Source organism: Numenius arquata, chromosome 20, assembly GCF_964106895.1.
Source record: "Numenius arquata chromosome 20, bNumArq3.hap1.1, whole genome shotgun sequence".
Classification (NCBI taxonomy): Eukaryota; Metazoa; Chordata; class Aves; order Charadriiformes; family Scolopacidae; genus Numenius; species Numenius arquata.
Genome location: NC_133595.1, coordinates 5484812 through 5503710, shown reverse-complemented (window position 1 = coordinate 5503710; position 18899 = coordinate 5484812). Strand labels below are relative to the sequence as shown.

At 53.1% G+C, this 18899-nt stretch overlaps 1 protein-coding gene across 3 annotated transcripts in view; it reads right to left on the bottom strand.

Moving 5' to 3' along the window:
* The window catches only part of SAMD11 (sterile alpha motif domain containing 11), a 123983-nt gene that overhangs the window by 18173 nt on the left and 86911 nt on the right, over positions 1-18899 (bottom strand). For 2 of the 3 annotated variants that reach the window (XM_074161807.1, XM_074161806.1), the window contains 2 exons: positions 13055-13219; positions 7353-7503 (listed from right to left, as the gene is read on the bottom strand). In XM_074161807.1, the coding sequence (XP_074017908.1) occupies positions 7353-7503; positions 13055-13219 (316 nt within the window). Of the gene's footprint in view, positions 1-704; positions 732-7352; positions 7527-13054; positions 13220-14648; positions 14677-18899 lie in introns of all 3 variants that reach the window. The other variant, XM_074161808.1, reaches the window with a different exon arrangement.

Below are 18899 nucleotides of genomic sequence, written 5' to 3'. Positions count from 1 at the left end.
GCCAAGTGCTGTGCCGTTCATTTTCATTTTACAATATCTCCCTATAAAATCTGCTTCGGGAGAAACTGGAGGGCAAGAGAAAGGGAGCAAAGAAGGTGCGTGTGACTTTGCAACAAACAGACCTTAGACACAACCGTGATCCCCCCCTTCTCAGTGGGGGGATGATGTGCGGGTGTGGGATAACGAGAGACCCCCAGCCATCCCCCCCCATCCCACACAGCTGGGGATGGATTATCACCATGGCTCGTGAAAAGCCAGATGAGGACCCTCTGGGGATGAGGCAGGCAAGGGAAGGATTCCTGTCCTTTCCCTAGATCTTCCCAATGTAGTTTTATCCTCATTCTATGCAACAGCCACAGCAAAACCCTGCCACACACTGATCCGCAGCGCAGAAAGGGGTGAGATTCCCCCTCAAAATTCCTCCTTCTCCCTACCCCTTGCCCATCTGCCTGTCTCTGTCTCCCCCCCTTCCCGTCTGTCTCTACTCCCCTTCTCCCCTTCCCCTGCCTGTCTCCGTCTCTCCTTTCCTCCTCCTTCCTCCCCTAGCTCTCCTCTAAACTAATTGCACAGCTCGCTGTGTCTGGAGGAGAGCCACAGATCGATCCGTCGCTGTTGAAATGTTAATGCTAATCGTATAACCGCTCCGCCAGCACCTCGCACTTCAGTGGCAGCTCCAATTAATCTCAGGTAACGCAGCCCGCGACCTTCGGCTCAGAGCCGGGGCAGCAGCCAAGCGATGCTCATGTAATTACACCATGAAGTGTGTAATCACCTGCCCTAATCCCCGAGGCCTCACAATTAGCCGAGGCCTCGGTCGCTGGGCTGCCAAGTGCTTTGCCACCCCGGACAGCCTGCAGATGAATAACGGACAATTAAAGCGGCATGACGGGGGCTAGGAGGTGTCCGTTCGATCGTAATTAGCTGTAATCATGGGGAGACGAGCCTGGCAGACGTGCTGTTCGTTCTATAAGAAGCAATTTAGGAAATCAAGTCGCTTTTAACCATTCCACGGCCAGGCAAGCAGTGGCCGTGCCCTCCCCGCCTTTTATAAATGCAGAGAAGGGGATCCTGTAGGAGAGATAACAATGCACAGAAGCCCCAGGTGCCGGCTGCACACAGAGAGCTCAGAAGGAAATGCTAAAAACAAAGAGAGCGTCTAGATTTTAGCCAAGAAGAGACAATCTGTGCCCAGGAAGGATATCGTTTGATGGGGATCAGGACTGGGCACTGGAAAATGGAAAGTTCTCCCTTTGGTTGGCATTGGTTGGCAGCCCAACGTTAATCAGAGGCTATTTTTATGCTTTAACGTCGCACTGCAGGGCCTAACTTTGATCCCTAAGGAATTCACATCTGCTCAAGACCCTGCGGTTCATTCCCTCTGTCCGCTCATCAGAGCTGTGCGGCTTCCCTGCCTTTGGTGACCGGGGACCAGCTCACACTTTGGACTGGCCAGGGAGTGGTGGGAAGCGGGGGTGATCTGGGGAAGGGGGAAATGAGCTGGGGAAGCGGGGGGACGAGCCAGGGAAGGAACTGCTGCGGGACCTGATCCGGCTGCGATGCACACGGCTGAGCACAGCAGCCTGTGGTGGCTCGGAAGGGGCTGGAGGTAGCTGGAAGGGGCTGGAAGAGCCCATCAGGAGCTACTTCGAATGTGAGAGGTTGGTCACTGCTTGTGTTACACACACAACACATGCTGGGGGTGAGTCCAAAGGTTTAGAAAATTCAGGGAGACACATTTACATGTGCTGTCATCATGCCTGCCTGACACAGCAGACCTCACAGAGACCCCAGAGTCGTTCTCTCAGCAACACTGGAGCTCTCCACCAAACACGTGCATAAGGCAAAGCTGATGGGTGAGGCCAGATAAACAGGACCAGCCAAAGGTCCCACGCCTGGCACCGTTACACCCATGGAGTTTGTGGCCTGAGGTCAGAGAAGGGATGTCACCTGTGGCCAAAGGCGAAGGAGTCACTGCACCTCTCCTGCCACCCCTCTAACACTCAGCATCAGTCCCCAGCAGGAGAGAACTTGGTTATCCCGCTCCCTTCCAGCCCATCTGCCTGATCCTTGGCATGGAAACCTGGCGAGGGAAGACAACCAGGTCCTGTCCTGGCGCAGAGCTGGGAAGCCCTTCCAGGCTGCCCGGTACAGACACAGCCAATTGCTCCCAACAAGCTTGGTAATGAACTGGCAACCCCAGAGTAAAAAGGCCCAGAGATCTTAACAAAGCACCTACTGTGCTTTTAGACAGACATGGACCAAACCACAAATCCTTACATCGTCTCCCAGGTATGTATCGGCCTTCAGCCCCCCCCCCCCTTTAATTTCCTTCCTCCTCTTCTTCCACTCTTCAGAGCAAGGGCTGAATTGGAGTCCCATACTCTGAGAACGTGAATTTAGCCCTTGGCAATTACATCTGATAAGCCTTGTCCTTACCTTGCAGAGAGCAATTCTGTGTTACTGCGCATTCCTCCCCCCACCCTCCTTCCCCCCCCCCCCCAACATGCCAGCTGGAGGCTTGTGAGCAGGGTATTAGGGGATTTGCACTGCATGCTGCTAAATTTGATATGTCCTTTAACAGGAGACAAATGGTTCACAAGGCTTAAAAAGTATCGACTTTTCTTTAACAATAAGCACTAATGGCCTTCAAATAATCAATATTTAAAGTCATTATGGGGTTACACATTATACTGTTAAAACCAAGCCTTTCACTTTAACCCCATCATATCCCCCCAAGCCCAGAGCAGCGCTCCCCCCCGACTCCCTCCAAGCTCAAAAGGAAGGCTCGGAGCACAGGCTGTGACTGGAGATGCGAGAGGGTCAGGAAATGCAGATTGAAACCGGCAAGGCATGGAAATAAATTTAGAACGGATGGGAGAGGGGGGGTGGAAAAAGAATGCATGAAAGCTCTGCTTTCTTCTGCTTTGCATTTGATAGGAAGAGACACTTTAAACCTGAGGTAATAGGCAAGCAGCGCACAGCTCCTTGCTGGTCGCCATCCGCAGACACTGTCTGTGCCAGGAAGGGAAAATAAATAAAATGAAAGGGCTTTCTAAAAATGGTGTTTGGGATTTGCAGGCAGAAAGAGACACACACTGGCACTGCCCTTCTGGGGCAGCAACTGGGCCTGGACGCAGAGAGGGTCTGGGTTATGGCTGCCAGGGGAAATCGCTCCCTCAAAATCCAAAGTGGTGCTAAAACCAAGTTAGTTAAATCAGGTCAAGCTCTTTGGCCTTTGCTCCGCGTAACATTCAGCCAGCTGGGATCTGGTGAGGAACCTTCCCAGTGCAAAAACTGGAGAATGAGGGATACAGCAGTCAGAGCAGAGGGGGATGCGAGGCCGGGGTAGGTAACAGCAGGAGAGAGAACATGTCCAGAGAGAAGAATGTGCCCAAGGAGCTCAGGAGAGAAAAGAAAAGCCTCTGCGATGCCGGGGGGAGGAATTAGGCAGTGAAAGAACAAATGGTAGCAACAGCAGGTGGGAAGAACCCAATCCAAAAATCCTTGCTGGGTATTTCAGGAACGTCTTTGCACAGAGAAAGGCTGATGCACAGTGTTTGTCAGGTCCCTGCAACCAAAGGGCAACGAGCGCAGCTCCGAGACCCTGCGGCTCCCGCTCCCAGGACACTCTGGCCAAAGGGCTCGGCTTCCCAGGACCCCCGCAGACCAGGATGCTGACAGCATCTCATGCGGTCAGTATTTCTTGCTCCTTGGCATTCCTCCTGCTTTCACCCCATAATTGTCTGTGGTCCTGGAAGATGAACTGTGTCCCTAATGCTTCTTACAGACAGTACCAGAGACAGCCGAATGCTATTGCCAAAGTATCTGCCTCAACATCTGCCCTTTCTCTGGCCATAATCTGCCTTCTCCCCCATCCTGTGAGGGGCAGGTTCTCCCATGCAGACCCCACGCCATACAGACGCACGCGAACAGCCTCCTGGCAACTCATGACATCAAACTGATGTATCGTATTTAGCCCACCAGCTTCACCACACCGGGAAGCAGCTCCTCCAGCCTAGTCTGAGCACCTACAAAATGCCTTCCATTTGCAGGGTACGGAAGTTTTTCCCTAAAGCAGGGTAACTGCAAGCGTTCCCCAGGCTCCATGGGCACCAGCAGCCGTCTGCTCAGTTCAAAGTCCAGGAGCAACTTCTGCAGCGTGTACCAGGAGATGAGCACCTTGGGTACAAACACGCCAGGCTAAACGACCCCAGCAAAACCAAGTACCTTGCCAACAAATTTTGGAGACAGGATCCAAGGAGTAGGATCCAAGCAGTAGGATCCAAGCAGCTCTCCAGGGCACGGCCACCTGCCGTTTTTGCAGGAGACACAGCAGTTTGGAGATGGGAAGTGCTCCAGGCTGGAGCAGTTACAGTGACACCTTTGAGTTGTACCCTTTCCTCTTCCAAGTCTTTTTATAACACTGAACAATCTTTTCAAATAAACCACAGGGTGCTGGCGCCAAGTCTGAGTCCATCTAGACAAGGAACTGACAAGTCTGAGTCCATCTAGACAAGGAACTAGGAAACCAAAACCATGAAACCAAATGGATTCTCAAAGCCTGCAGCTTGAGTCTACCTCTGGCAAGACCTATCAGTTTTACTAACTCTTTGTGACAGATGAGGAAGCTGGAGCAAAGAGATCAAGGGACCACGACTCCACTAAAAGGACCTTGGAACCTGGTCCAAGAAATTCCATATTCAGTGTGTGTGTGCGCACACGTGTGTGTATCATCCCCTTCAGATACTCACCTGCCTGCCTTGGGCTTAGTACCACTAAACCTACTAGCCCATTTCTGACCAGCAAAGATGGATGCTAGCTAGGTGACAAGTGTCCGGTCATCCTCCCAAGTGTTCCCTAGCTCAGACTCACCCACCTCTTCACACCTGGAAAATGGAAAACTGGATATATAGTTCCCAGTAACAGGCAAAGGCCTCCACTTTCCTGTCTTTGCAAAAATAGCAGCACTGCCTTGATAAATAAAGCTGGGTCACCAGTACGGCTTTTCCCCCTCTTGCTTTGCCAGACATAATGGTTGAAGTCTGAGGTGGCTAATTATTCTTGCCCACAAAGCTGCTGCACTTGAGAGCTGACCTGATCCCCACAGATCTCCCGAAAGGAAGCTGAAATGGAATTTTAACACCATGCCAAACAGTTCACATCCCCCCGCATCATGCGTTATTACTTCTGCTCCTGGGAAAGGAGACGCCGTAAATCTACCTACAGTTTGCCTACGTATGCGAGCCAGTATTCCTCCATCGCCTTCTCCTCTGTCAGTGCCTACCTAAACCTTTTAAAATTTCTATACCTTCATAATAAAGGTGCACAGAGGCTGCTTTTATTTACCCTGTTGACAAAGACCATGGCAACCAAGTACAAAACCCAAGGCTAACAGCAAGAAGGAGAACGGAAGGGAGAAATTAACCCATACAGTGCTTTGCTGCTTGCAATACATGGTCACGGCTTCTCCTGGTACCTAAAACGCCCGTGGTGCATGGTCTGCAGAGCAAACATCCTTGCTCCACGCAACACGCCACATTATACTGCTCTTTGAACTGAGGTGCTCAAAGGCCTTCCCCAACACTGAGTACAACCCGCTTTCAAAATGAGAACCACTGTCACCGCACAGCAAGGGAAACTGAGACACAGAGTGACTCCTGCAAACTTAATCCAAGGTCCCACAGGTATTTCTCGCAACGTCAAAGGCAGGTCGTGCCCCTGTGTGTTCCTTTCCCCCACCTCACCTCACCTCACCTCACCAGGATTTCCCTCTCACACCAATGCAGCTATTCACAGGGCTGGAGAACTGAATCAAGATGGAAAGCAGTGGTCTTTTCCAACCGTAACTCCTGGCCTTCAACCTCCGTCCCCTGAGCAAGTAACTTCTCTTTCCCTTCCACATCTGGGGAGGAACACCAGCCCTAACTCCAGTACCCTGTTTAAACCGCTAGATAACACCCTCTTCCCAAACCATCCTGGCCTAGCCCGGCTCCATTAGCTAGAACACCTGTCTGGCAGTGGCAAGTACCTCTGGATATGATACATATCTAATTAATTTTCAGTTCGCCCCTCCTATGTGCAGCACCTCCCCGTAAGCAACCTCCACCCTTCCGTACATGCCTTTTCAGCCAGGCCTCCGGCTGGCCTGGCACTTCTCCAGCCCACACAGAGCTGGAGAAAAACTTTCCCCGTGACTGGCTGCCCTGAAACTCGTCTATCTCTGCATTCCTCACAGGTCTGCCTACAATCCGCATGGATCGGGTTGGATTTTATTAGGTGGGTTAGCCAAAGTACAGCCTGGAGGAGAAAGGTTTACCAGGCGTGCCCAGCCCTTACACATTGCGAACCCATCGGTCAGAAAGAAGGAAAACCAGACGGGATCTCTAAGGTTATAAACGTGGGGGGGATAACTTTGAACTCAACGCATACATACGCATGCTATAGAACTGATATTGCAGCCTGCTGCCTGCCCCCACCCCGAGATGACAGCCAAAAAAGTGGAGATGCTAGAGCCTTTCACGGCTCGTCCCGTGATACCCAAAGCCTTTGCGTCCCCGCGGCTGCCAGGCCCTCCCCGCCTCTGCTACCCTTGTCAGAAACGCACCCAGCTTTAATTTAATTTCCTTCTGAAGTTCTTGATTGCGGAGGGAATGGCTTGTGGCACAGAGCAAGATAAATGAGCTCGAATTTTCGGGAGGGGGAAATCGGCTTTCCAGCGCTCCTATCAGTGGTAAAGGGAAGCCATGCCTCTTTCTTCCTCAAAAAATAAAATTTCTTCTCTTTCTATTCCATCCTAGAGCATTCGTTCTCTCTCATTATCTGGGGATGCTATAAAATGCAAACTTAAACATCTTAACTTGCTCTGTGCCAAGGGACAGGTTAGACTCTAGCATCTGGAGATCCAAGGCAGGACTGGGATCGTTCCCAGCAGCGAGCCGCTTGCCAACCTGGATGTGAATGCCCACAAAGTGCATAAACCACCCCCTTTTGCGCCCAGACACCCCAGCACGTGCCAGGCACACACGCAAAACCCACACTTTTACACCTGTGTAATGCCCAAGGGAGACGTTAACACATCACCGGGGCAAATCAAACCTGCCCACCCCCGTGGGCTGCCCACCCCAGGGGCACACTCCCCTCCTGGAGCCTTACGGCACCCATGCCTTTGCAGACTGGGGGTGCACACCGATCCAAGAGGGCTGGAATGCATCATCCCCCTCCCCATCCCGCTGCCCAGAGGCCCCCCCCCCGTGCGATGCCGCGGCGGCTGGAGCAAACCCCGCCCGGGGGGCGTGGGTGAGTCTCGGCCGGCCCTTCCCCGTCCCGTTCCCCCCTCTCCCTTCTCCCGGTACCTCTCTGGGAAGTGGGTGTCCCTGTGCTGGGGGAGGCCCTGCTTCCTCCGCTGGCTGGAAGAGTTGCTGGCCGAGGGGATGTGCGCTTCCATCGCGCCGGGGTTGCGCGCTGCAGCCGCCGCCGCCACCTCTTGCCGCGCCCGGAGGAGATCTGGGGAAGAGGGAAGGGATGAGCTGCTGCCCACAACCGGCCCCGACGACACCCCCCCGCCCCCCCCCACACTTCCTCCTCCCCGGACCCACGGAGGCACCCACCGCCCGCCCGCCCGCCCTCCGCCGCGGGGGCTGCCCCGGCTCCCCCGCGGGCGACAGGGCTGCTGCCGGGGGGGCTGCTGCCGGCCGCAGCCCCTGGGGCGACAGCCCGTTCCTCTGCTCGCCCCCGCCGCCGCCCGTGGCCGCGGTGCGGGCGGGCTGTCAAGCGGCGGGGGAGCGCGGCGGGCCCGGCGGCTCCGCAGCCCCGGGCTGCCCCGGGTCCTCACCCGGCGGAGCGGGCTCTTAGCGGGATCCGCCTCCGCCGCCAAGGGAGTTCGGCAGCGGAGGAAATTGTGCAACTACGGGAGGGGGTGGATTGCTGTTTAATTGCCTTCCTGTCGGAGGGAGGGAGGGAAGGAGGGAGGGAAGGAGGGAGGGAAGGAGGGGTGGGAAGGAAGGAAGGAAGGAAGGATGGATGGATGGGGGGAGACAAAAAGGAGAAGGGAGGCTTTCCCGAGCCACCCGCCTGCCCCGAGCACCTGCCCCGGCCCCGCCGTGCCCTGCGGGGAGCGGAGCTGACCCGACCCGCTACCGGGAAGGCAGCCGCGGCCTCCCGCCGGCCCCGCTCCCCCGCCGACGGCTCCGCCATCCGCCGGCCCCTCGCCGGGCACCTCCCGGGGGGCGCAGCGCTCTCAGCCCGGGACCCCCGACGGGGCAGCGTCCCCCCACCTCCCCAAAACCATTCCCACTGCGAAGCCTTCCCTGCCTCAGCACCTCCCTTTGCTGCCAAAAGCAGGGGCTGGGGGCCCATCTCCCTGGGTGGCCCTTACCCTCTCGGACGGGGAGCACCCACCTTCTCCCACTGCCCTGGCCGGGGGTCACCCAGCCCTGCTACCAGCGCACGAAGGGCTGTTTTCCCAACCTGAGCACACGGAAGCCCACCAACCAGGCTCCCCCCGGAGCTCGGGGGATGCTGCAGCCCTCGGCTGGGCAAGGGGCGACGGCTGGTCCCTGCAGGTCTGTACCTGCCGAGGATGGGGGGCACAACACCTCCATCAGACCATCGGCTGCAGGTCAGAAAGAAATGCACCCCTCGTTAAACCCGCACTGCTGTTGTCACCACTGCAGAACCCTCTACCTACCACACAGGACTGTGCAATGACAGGCTGTACACACATGTAGGTTTTCCAGGGTGGGTGTCACCGAGGCCAGGGCCGTGTGATGGACAATTCAGGCACAGCCAGACACACCACAAGCACCCGTTAACGGGGATCACGGTGTTCTCCAAGGAAGAGCAGGGGATGCAGCGCATCTGGCTTGGTATTGCACTTGCCTTCTCAGAGAACAACGCAGCTGGCCAGACCTACGAGAAGGTCTAGTGACACGGACACCCCTACCAGTTGCACTGAGAGAGGCTTCTTCCAGAGTGCTACCCTCTCACAGTTAAGCATCAGGAGTCCCTCGGTTCCTGTACCTATTTGAAAACACCCTATACACGACTTACATCCCACAACAAAACCTCTGCCGCCCTTCACATGACACCCAGGAAACGCAGACACACACAGATGCGCGGGGAGAGGAAACCTCCTTCCTACACCGAGTGTGCCGCTCTGCCAAAGGAAACCAAAACACAGCTGGGGAGAGGGGGAGAGGAAGATTTATCTTAATGAACACACCCTGCTCGGGATCAACCCGCATCTTGAGATTTCAAAGAGCTCCACATCCAGCAGTCTACCAGTCCTCTCCCCACAACCGATTCATAAAGCTGGGTTAATAAAAGAGCACTGCATGACCCCGGTAACGATACACTTCCCATCTCCTTGCCTTCCTATACACCACCGTGCTGGTTTCCTTTGGTTCTGGAAATCCCAGCCATCCCTATTCTTTTGTGCCCCAAGATGTGTCCAGCCCAGCTTGTGCCCCACCAATCACTTCATCAAATATTTTGGTGATGGTTAAGGCTGAAGTCCCGTGGTGGGACTGCGAGTTGGGGTGGAAATGCTGACATAGCTGCTATTTTTGCTGGCAGTAAGGAGCATATTGGTACCTGAATATTTCTAGCCACACACACACACACAATCCCCATCCCCACACCCCTGAACGAGGGGACAAACATTAAAACCACGTACAATTTTGAACTGCAAAAGCGCGTACGAAATAGTGAAACAACAAACCCCACCGGATCACATAAAAAGCCTAGAGAATTCTCCGAGCCAGGGACCGTGCACCTCCAATGTTTATAAATTAATTATCTGAAAAACCCAGGTCACTCCTTATTGCCACAGCGCCTGTAATTTAGCAGTCTGGCACGCCGCCAGTTCCAGAAGCTGCATTGATCCTGAATGACCGCAACAACCCCCCCGCACGCACACCCTTCTCCTCTCCTCCCTTCCCTCCCTCCCTCCTTCCCTCCCTCCCTCCTTCCCTCCCCCTGCGCCCCTACCCCCTCGCGCAGCCCCCCCCCCCAAGGATCTGTTATTTACAATCCTGCACTCTGACAGTTGGGAAATCAGATTGATTGACAGTGGGACGCTGGCGGATGGAGGTTCCAGGCACGGAGACAGACTGAATTCAGAATGTGGGATGAATGCCACTGGGAGAACGGGGGCGGAGGAGGGGGGAGGGTGGAAAAGCAATTAAAAAAAAAAGATTTCTAAATTATTAACATTTTTTAAATTATTAATGTTATTGGTGCCTCCATGTGAGCCCGCAGATAAACTGCGCTTTGTACTGGCACTAATAATTTATAGCGCAACCAGAGCCCTGTGGTGTGGAGACAATCCAAAATACACCAAGTTTTGTCTTGTCAATGTTACACCAGAGAGTCTGTCTGTGCAGGCTCCTTTTCTCCCCCCCTGCCCACCCCAAAACCTCAGCGTGACCCCCTCCCCTAACACATGCCGAGGAGACAATTTAATCATAATCATAAAAAAATACATCAGGCTTTTAATGTAATGAGCTACTTTGCTCACTAAACTGGGGGGAGACGGGGCGATACCAGCTGCCCCACAGCACAGGCTCTGCCGGGATGGACACGTTCCCGTGTCCAGCTGCCACCAGGTGCCCAGCTGAAGCGGTCCATCATGACTGTCCGTCATGATACCTCCACACGTTAACACGTTTGGTGCTGAGTACACGCTCTCTTGTATGTGACACGCTCTACACAGACCCGCGTGTCATGGCTGAATACTCAGCATTCGCGTGTCTGCATGTGTTACCCTTTTGTGTGCGGCACATGTTATATACCATCCTCTCCTGCACTCTGCTTGTGTTCATCGCACGTGTGTGTACAAACCCCGGCCCCACGGTGTGTGGCTTGGCCCCGTACCTGTGCATCACGCTCGCAGGAGCTCTGCAGCGCTGTAAATGTCTGGGACAGCTGAACAGCACACTCAGGAGCATGTGCCACGTTCACTGCGGTCTGTCTCTGCACAGGTTTATGCCATGCCTTTGCCGATAAGCAAACCCTTACTCCACAGCGAAAGGAATCACCTTCTTGCCCCCGGAGAAGCCAATCAAATCAAACAGAGTGGAAAAGAAGACAGCCTCTTCATTAACCTAACAAGCAGCCCTGGGGATTTGCACTCTAGACCAGAGATTCTCCTCCAGCTCATGTTGGATGCTTCGCTGACGTTGCTGGTGCTCCTTCCCTGGATCATCCAGGCAGGTAGGTGTCAGCCCTCCCCACCGTGGGCAGGAAGCAGCACAGGGGCTGCAGATTCTCGCGTATCACTGCTTTCCAGTGATGCTTCAACCCTCCACTTCCCAGACTGGAACAGCCTCACATTCCTTCTCCCTGCCTTCGTCCAATCCAGACCGCTGAGTTACCTCCCTCACTCCTGCAGCAGAGGACTCGGGTACAATTTTTACCATGGACCAAAGCCAGGGAAGGTGAAGTGTCCCCGTGGGTTGGGAGCCTTCAACCCTTGGAGGGACGCTTGTGGCTCCTGCTCTCTGCCAAGCGGTTCCCAGGGTGGGACCCGTAACTGCCTGGTGCCCCCTTTAGGCACAGCGCAGGATGCTGCAGCCGAGCAAGATTTAGCAGCTTCCCCCACAACCCCGGCAAAACCTACCAGCAATCCTTCAATTCCTGCGGGACCCATTAGATCCTGGTACTGCAGGACCCTTATCCCCTCAGGACACCATTCCAGCCCCAGGACAAGGCAGCAGCATTGGACAATTCTATCTGTTAATGAGGAGGCTGCTTCGGGAACAGGTTTTGGATTTTCCCCTCTTTGCATTAACGTAACCGTACAAGCACCAGCCTCCTTTTAATGAGCAGCATTTGGTGCAGAAACACTCCTGGGCTGCTAAAGCCTAGAAACAGCAGACAGGTGGGTGCAGAGACACAATCTGCAGTGCCACAACAGGCTTTAAATAAAGAAGGGCTGGGGGGTCCCTTCCTAGTGCCCAGCTCAACCTCAGAGGCCCACATCACCCTAGGGAGGTCTGGGGACCTTAGTGCTGAAAGCTGTGACCTACAGGGTCCTTAAGGCAATGCTCTGAGGAAGCCCTCACCAAGTGAGCCTGCACTGGATATGGAAGAACTCTTCTGCCTTTCAGCAACCCTTTCCCTCGCTTTTCCACAGCGGATCTGGTTCCGGCTACTGAAGGACCGGATGGATCCCTGGTGATGTAAACATCACTGCTTTCAATAGATGATTCCATGGATGAACCTGTCCCACGGACTTCAGCATTTGCCTGCTAAGCTGTCTTCACTGCAACTTAGCTTCATCTGCATATTTTAATTGTCCGTAAAATCGTAAGACATCTAATTCTCATTAAGGAGAAAGGTCTCTAACACCAATTTATGCTATGTCTGTGTGTAGCCACCATTACACAAACTTTCTAAAGAGAGCACTATCAATGCTTAACTAAATCCTGCACCATTCACCTTGCTGTTTCAGACCTCATCACTAAACGGCAGGAGTACCTGGCACTGCCTACATCTCACAGATTCCAAATATTCTCCCAAGTCACAGGTGATGGGACAAGACGGGATGGCCTCAAGTTGCGCCAGGGGAGGTTCAGATTGGATATTAGGAAAAATTTTTACACTGAAAGGGTTATTAAGCATTGGAACGGGCTGCCCAGGGAAGTGGTTGAGGCACCATCCCTGGAGGTGTTCAAAAGACGGGTTGACATAGAGCTTAGAGACATGGTTTAGTGATGGTTTTTTATCAGAGTTAGGTTGATGGTTGGACTAGATGATCTTGAAGGTCCCTTCCAACCCAGGCAATTCTATGATTCTATTCAGATTGACATGACCTCTTGAAACAAAAGAAAAAAAGGAACCCACTCACTATCACTGCAAAATACACAGGAGTGATGGTGCAGCTAATCTATTCCAGCAAACAGATAGCTACAGAAGGTATTAGCATTTAGAGATGGCTCAGGGCAGATGCCACCACAGAGGAATGGTCTGTAGGATACTCTTTAGCACCACCTACTCATTGCATGATAAACATGGAAAATTGCAGCCCACAAATCCTCCTCGCGTGAGCTCGTACCTCCATGGCTGGGCACTGCCATGCTGTTGGCCAGCTGGTAGAGACGTTGTTGTTGCTGCTCCTCAAACGTGCCGTGTTCATTCAGTGCCGACATCATGCGTCTATAGTGCTCCTCCGGGGTCATCTGAGTCACCGAGTCCTCAAGCAAAGGCGTGTGGGAGTTTTCTGAAGAGCAGAAAGATTTGGTCTTTTTTCCAGAAAGAAATACAGTGGAAAATCACTTAAGTATAGGGATAGTGCAAAAGAAAGAGAAAGGAGGAGTAAGAGGGATATTAGCACAACTCTGTAGCGTACCCACTGAACCCGATGTACCAACCTGTCCAATGGAGCCGTCTTTGTGCTCCGAGACGTACCGTTAGATGCGGTCAAGACATCCCTACAACTTTCTAAACCTCCAAATGTGGGCACATCGATATATAGAAAAGTCTCCAGCTTCAACTGCCACAGCACCCAAAAAACTCATGTACAACTTTCGCCCCCGAACCAACAAGCCTTGCGTTATAATAACACAAAATTACCAGCGGGGTCTTACTCCCAGGGTGGCAAAGAGGACAAGCAGGATGAAAGAGTCCACTGAATTGTCACCCTTCCATGTTAGGGAACATGAGTTCTTTTTTGTTCAACCTGATCAGACACGCACCTCTTTCCCCCACCTTCTGAGCACCCGCAAGAACACGACGATGTGAGAGATGTCCCAGCACCCGGTGTAGGTGATGCTGACAACTGCACAACAGCCAGCGGCAACAGTCCACCTGCCCAGCTCTTGGAGGCAAGGCACAAAAGTAGGGATCTGTACATATGGCTGAGCACCCTGAGGCCATTAAAATGACACCCGACATGCCCACCATATCTCCATCTTCCCAGAAGGAAGATGCAGAGCCCAGGAGGGAGGCGCTTTGAGGAAGGCCCTGCCTGCTCCCTGGGCAGTCGGGATCCCAGTCTGACAATCAGGGAGATAAAACCACGGAGGCTTTGTGTTTACTGTAAGCAGAACTCAAGAGTAATTACCCTTCTCCGCCTTGGTGGCGGCTGCTCTAACACTATTTTATCTTGGATCTTCCCCACAGGCAAAACCTTTTCATTACTGGGAGAGGAACTCCCAGTAACAATCTGAACAGGCAGAAGGGGAGGGAGGGAGGGAGCGGGAAGGGCCCCCCCCCCATGTTGCAGTCACCAGACCACCGCTACGCTTGGAGAATGACAAGCCCACACTACCGTGTGCCCCAGATTCCTGCTCCTTCATCCACCTCGTTTGGCAGACAGAGTCCCTCAGGGCTCATGGCAGGTGACTCTGCTGCTAGACTGGCTCCAAATTCAAGGTGGTGGCTCTGAGCACAGGCAGAGCATCAGAGCTCTGACCAAAATGTGCGCCATCTTGCTGGAAAAAGAGCTGTGGATCTCTCTCAGGTGAGAGAACGGCCCCTAAGCTTGCTATTAGAAAAGGTAAGTGGCAAACAAACACAGCCCAAGGGACAGAGCAAAACGTGGCCGTGCCACAGTACCTCAGGGACTGGTTCACCTCTGCCACGGCTGGAATGAGAGCCCATTAGTGGCAAGTGCTGTCTGTCACCAAGCTCATCACACAACCAAGCACACAGGGGCTCAGATTTTGGGGATGCAACCTTCACACGTAATGAAATCACCTCCCCAAAACATAGCGATATGCTAATAAACAATAAAGAGCCTGAGCTGCACGAAGTTTCAATAAAAAAGGGGTTGCATCACTGGCTCCCAAGACACTCTTCCTCCGCAAAAGGGAAATGACTTCAGTCCCCTCCAGCTCGGGTCAGAGACCCGTCTCAGCAAGGATTCTCAATCAGCAGAGCAATTTGTGGCTGTATATGCAACCACGGATCTCTACCCCAGCGACACGTTATCTGCATCTCGGGGACCACAGGCTTCCTGTGCAGATGGCAGGTTCACGGCCTGCTTCAAGCCAGCGAGGAGCTGGGTCCCCACCCTGAACCTCCCCATCGCACCTCGAAACCAGCCCCGAAGGAGGGTGGCTGCACAAGGTGAGGGCCACGCCACGGCTGCTCCTTCCCTCTCCCCACCGCCGGTACCCAAACCTGCCAGACACCGGTGGAAGGAGCAGGGGGTTGGGGGCAGTATTCCCTTCCACATCCCCTTCCCATCAGGTCGGACCAGATTCCCACATCCTTCTCCGCTCCATTGCCACTTCCCCCAGGAACGCAGAAGTGCACCCACTGTTTCAGTTCCCTTCTGATGCTCTTAACCAAAGGTCTCAGGAGCAAAGCTGCACGCCACAGACCTGATTTAGAAAAACACCGATTTTTTTCTTTTTTTTTTTCCCCCCACAGCTGTGTCATTAGAGAAAAAAGGGAGGGGGGAGGGGATTTAATAACACTTAATTACCATAAACTCTATCCGATCAGCCGCAGAGCAGATTTCAGGTGCAAAGACAGGGGGGGAGGTGAGGGGAGACTAAGAGGAAGGAGGAGTCCAGGGAAAGGCTGGATTTCCACACTTAAAACTTGGAAGATTTCACATGACTCAGCCAGCGCTAATTCCAGCTCTGCTGAAGCTCTGCTGTCTGCTTTTGTCATTACCAGGGGGTAATGCGGGAGACTGATCTCGCCAAATCTCTTCCAGCCGCCAGGTGTGAAATGGACTCTGGCACGGTCACCGGGAAGGCACAGCCAAAGGAGGCATCCGTTGGGCCGTCATGCTCTCCATCCCTGCTCGCCCAAGCCGAGGGCAAGCCCACCTCTCCCACCCACCACCAACACCGCAGGGACCCGATGGCAGCAGCCACAGGGAATTCGGACTCTCGGAGGACACAGGTTCCCTGCTCAGCCTGAAGGACGTGTCATTGCTGCACAACCTTTTTCATCAAGCTTTCGGGAGGCTCATCCATCCCAAGCGATCCCAAAGGAGCACCCAGCCTGTCCATGTCCTCTCCTGCTACAACAAAGCCATGACAGGCCAAGGCTCCCTTCACTGATCCACCATAAAAGCTCAAGGAACCTGCTGCAACAGCCTCTCACACCAGTTTCAAAGCCAGGTCTTGGTCAGTAGCATGAAGGTCTCTGCTGCCTGAGCTCTCACTTGCCAGGGCAGAGGGGGGGCCTGTGCCCACTCCCACCATATTCAGCAGAGGGTTTTGGGGGCAGAGAAGTTGTTAGGGAGAATGGGACCAAACATCGTCTCTTCATTTAGGCTAATTGGACAGCTGCCAATCCGATCAACAGATGGATATCCCCCCTTCCCCCCCCCAAAAAAAAAACAAACATGAGGAACAAATTGAGAGAGGCTGGATCTGAATGGCTCAGCCGTAGTCCAGTTCCAGTTCTGGTCTACTTCATTAACCGAAGATGCAGTAAGATTTTGTTTTGTTTTAAATGATCTACAACAGCAAAGAAAAGAGAATGGCAGAAGGAGCAGCATATGAGGTCATCAGCCACCCCAGGAGGTGAGTGTAATATTGTTCCCTACGTGTGTTTTCCAGCACTTAGTCCAGCCTAGTTTCAAATCTTCCCAAATGATGAGGCTTCTACCAGATTTATTTTTCAGCAGTTCAAACAGGAACCCAAACACTCTTACTGATTTTTCTCTTTTCGCAATCGTTCAGTTCTATTTCACGTCTGGAGGTATGGGAGAAGCACATCTCCAGACACGCCGCTGCCGCAGGAGTGAGGGTTTTACTTGGGGAATTGTCTCCCGGGGAGAAAGCTTCCTCCGTGACCTGCCAGCGCAGCCCTCGCTCCGAGCCTCTGATATGCTCGCATTTCCATATTAGACGCGAGAACGTTCTGCTCTGTTTGACAGCGGTGCTGGCGCGGCCCTGTTTCCACTGAGATAGGGCTCTCTTTTGATCTCTGGTGCGCACACTGCGAGCACCGGGGAGGGGGAAGGGAAGGTTACTGCTTCCCCGCTGGAAGGGTTTCCAGCCCTACAGGTGTTTTTTCGCTCAGTCAGAGAGGAGCAGTGATTTACTTGGCTGCCTCTATTCTCTTTGCCTTGTCAGGCGCAGCCACGGTGGCACGAGATGTGCCGCGGGCACGGGGTCACTTCTCCTCTTCAAAAGGCTGTTCTGGAGACAATGCAGCGAGAGATGCACCCAGGGCCATGGAGAGGGGGACAGTCCCCACCTTGAGTCGTACACCACCACGGCAGAGGACCAGCACCCACACAAGGCACACCACCGGGATGCGGAAAAAGGACCTGGCTGCTACTGGAGGAGAGCGTAGGGCCATATGGGCTACAAAACTCCAGTCGGTGGCCCTTGTTTCCTTCCCTTCCCACTCCGAACTCACAATCTGCACTCCCAGCACCTGGGTCCCAGCCAAGCGTGGGGCTCTAGCGCAACCTCACACTTTACAGCACTGCTCTACAGCAGTAGTTCCCAAATTCCAGGTAAGTAGCCACCAGGGTCCCTCCTGTTTGAAAACGGCTTGTCACGTAACGCAGATTCTTCTGTTTCCAACCAGCTCCTTAGTACGGAGCTGGGAACACAGGGATGGTTTCCCTCTTGGCCTTCCACAGTACCCATGCCACCGGAATGCTGTCTGTCTGCCAGCAAGATGGGAAGTCTCCTGGGAGGCGTGAGCTGCAAGGTGCTCTCTTTGGAGCTTAAGACACAGAAACACTGGCTAGAGCCCCTCCTTTGACCCTCTTTTCATAGCAGGGGGTGGGTAGATAAAGACCCCAAAAGAACAAAACTCTGCCCCTGCTCAAATCCTCACTCTTCTGCTGGATTCTGGCATCAGCACAGCCTGGGCTTAAACCGCCTGTCACAGCGCTGGGCAGAACAGGGGTTCCCCAGTGATCTAATATAATAAAAAGCAGGTAACAGGGGAGGCCCTAAAAGGCCCAGCTCAGAATCCCCATTCCATCTCACGCTCTTATAAAGGGGAGGAAAGGCTTTCTGAGGAAAAAGTGGGAGTAGAAAAAGTAAATTTGCTTTTATTCAGGGCTTCCTAGGAACGCCTCTCTTAATGAGTTTGGGGAATCCCTGAGTTATTCAGAGTTAAGGAGCAGGATTGAGATCCCGAGCACATACTGCAACACCAAGGGCTGCTCATCTGCCTCACACTCCACTCGCCCCACGCATGTAAAGAAAGATGGTGGGAAGGCCAGAGGAAAGAAACGGAATGGGATCGTTTGACCCTGCTGCTCCCATGGCAAAAACATCAGTTTGTACAAATTCAATCACTTCATTAGGGTAAATCCAAACTCAATAGTTTGGTTTCAGATGGCTTGGTTAAAGTTTAGCCCGTTCTCAGCCAGGCCACGAAGGGTGCTGTTACCTGGATTCAGTTCCTAAGCATGCACTGTCTTGGAATTACAATGGATACAGACTCAGCAGAAAGAGTGAAGATGACAGCAGGAGTGTGTTACAGGAGTCTCACGCCCCTATATAACAAATGCATTTCAGAATCTATGGTTCCATCCTGCTGGAACTTACCTGCACATCTACAAGAAACATTTCTGTGATAACAGGAATAAGGGCAGATGAAAAAAGATCGAGGAAAACAGCCAAAGAGTAGTCGTATATGGGGTTCCTCCTTACACCTTTCAGAAAAGCCCAGTAAAAAGCTAAGGTGCTTTTACTTGTATTAAAGAGCTAACGGGCAGGAAAGGGTTACGTGAAAGAAAAGATTTAGTATGTTCTTAGGTAGTAATATTATATTAAGTGACACTAGCATTCAACATCCTCTCAGAGTCTGCTGCCTTTCAGATCATAATTTGGGGACAAGGAGTCAAGAAGAGACAATACAGAGGAACATTATGGGAAATTAGGATGCAGTACAGGTCCCTACAATATATCTTTATATAGCATAACATAAGGTACGTAGTTTAAGGCGGCTTCAGGACAAACTGC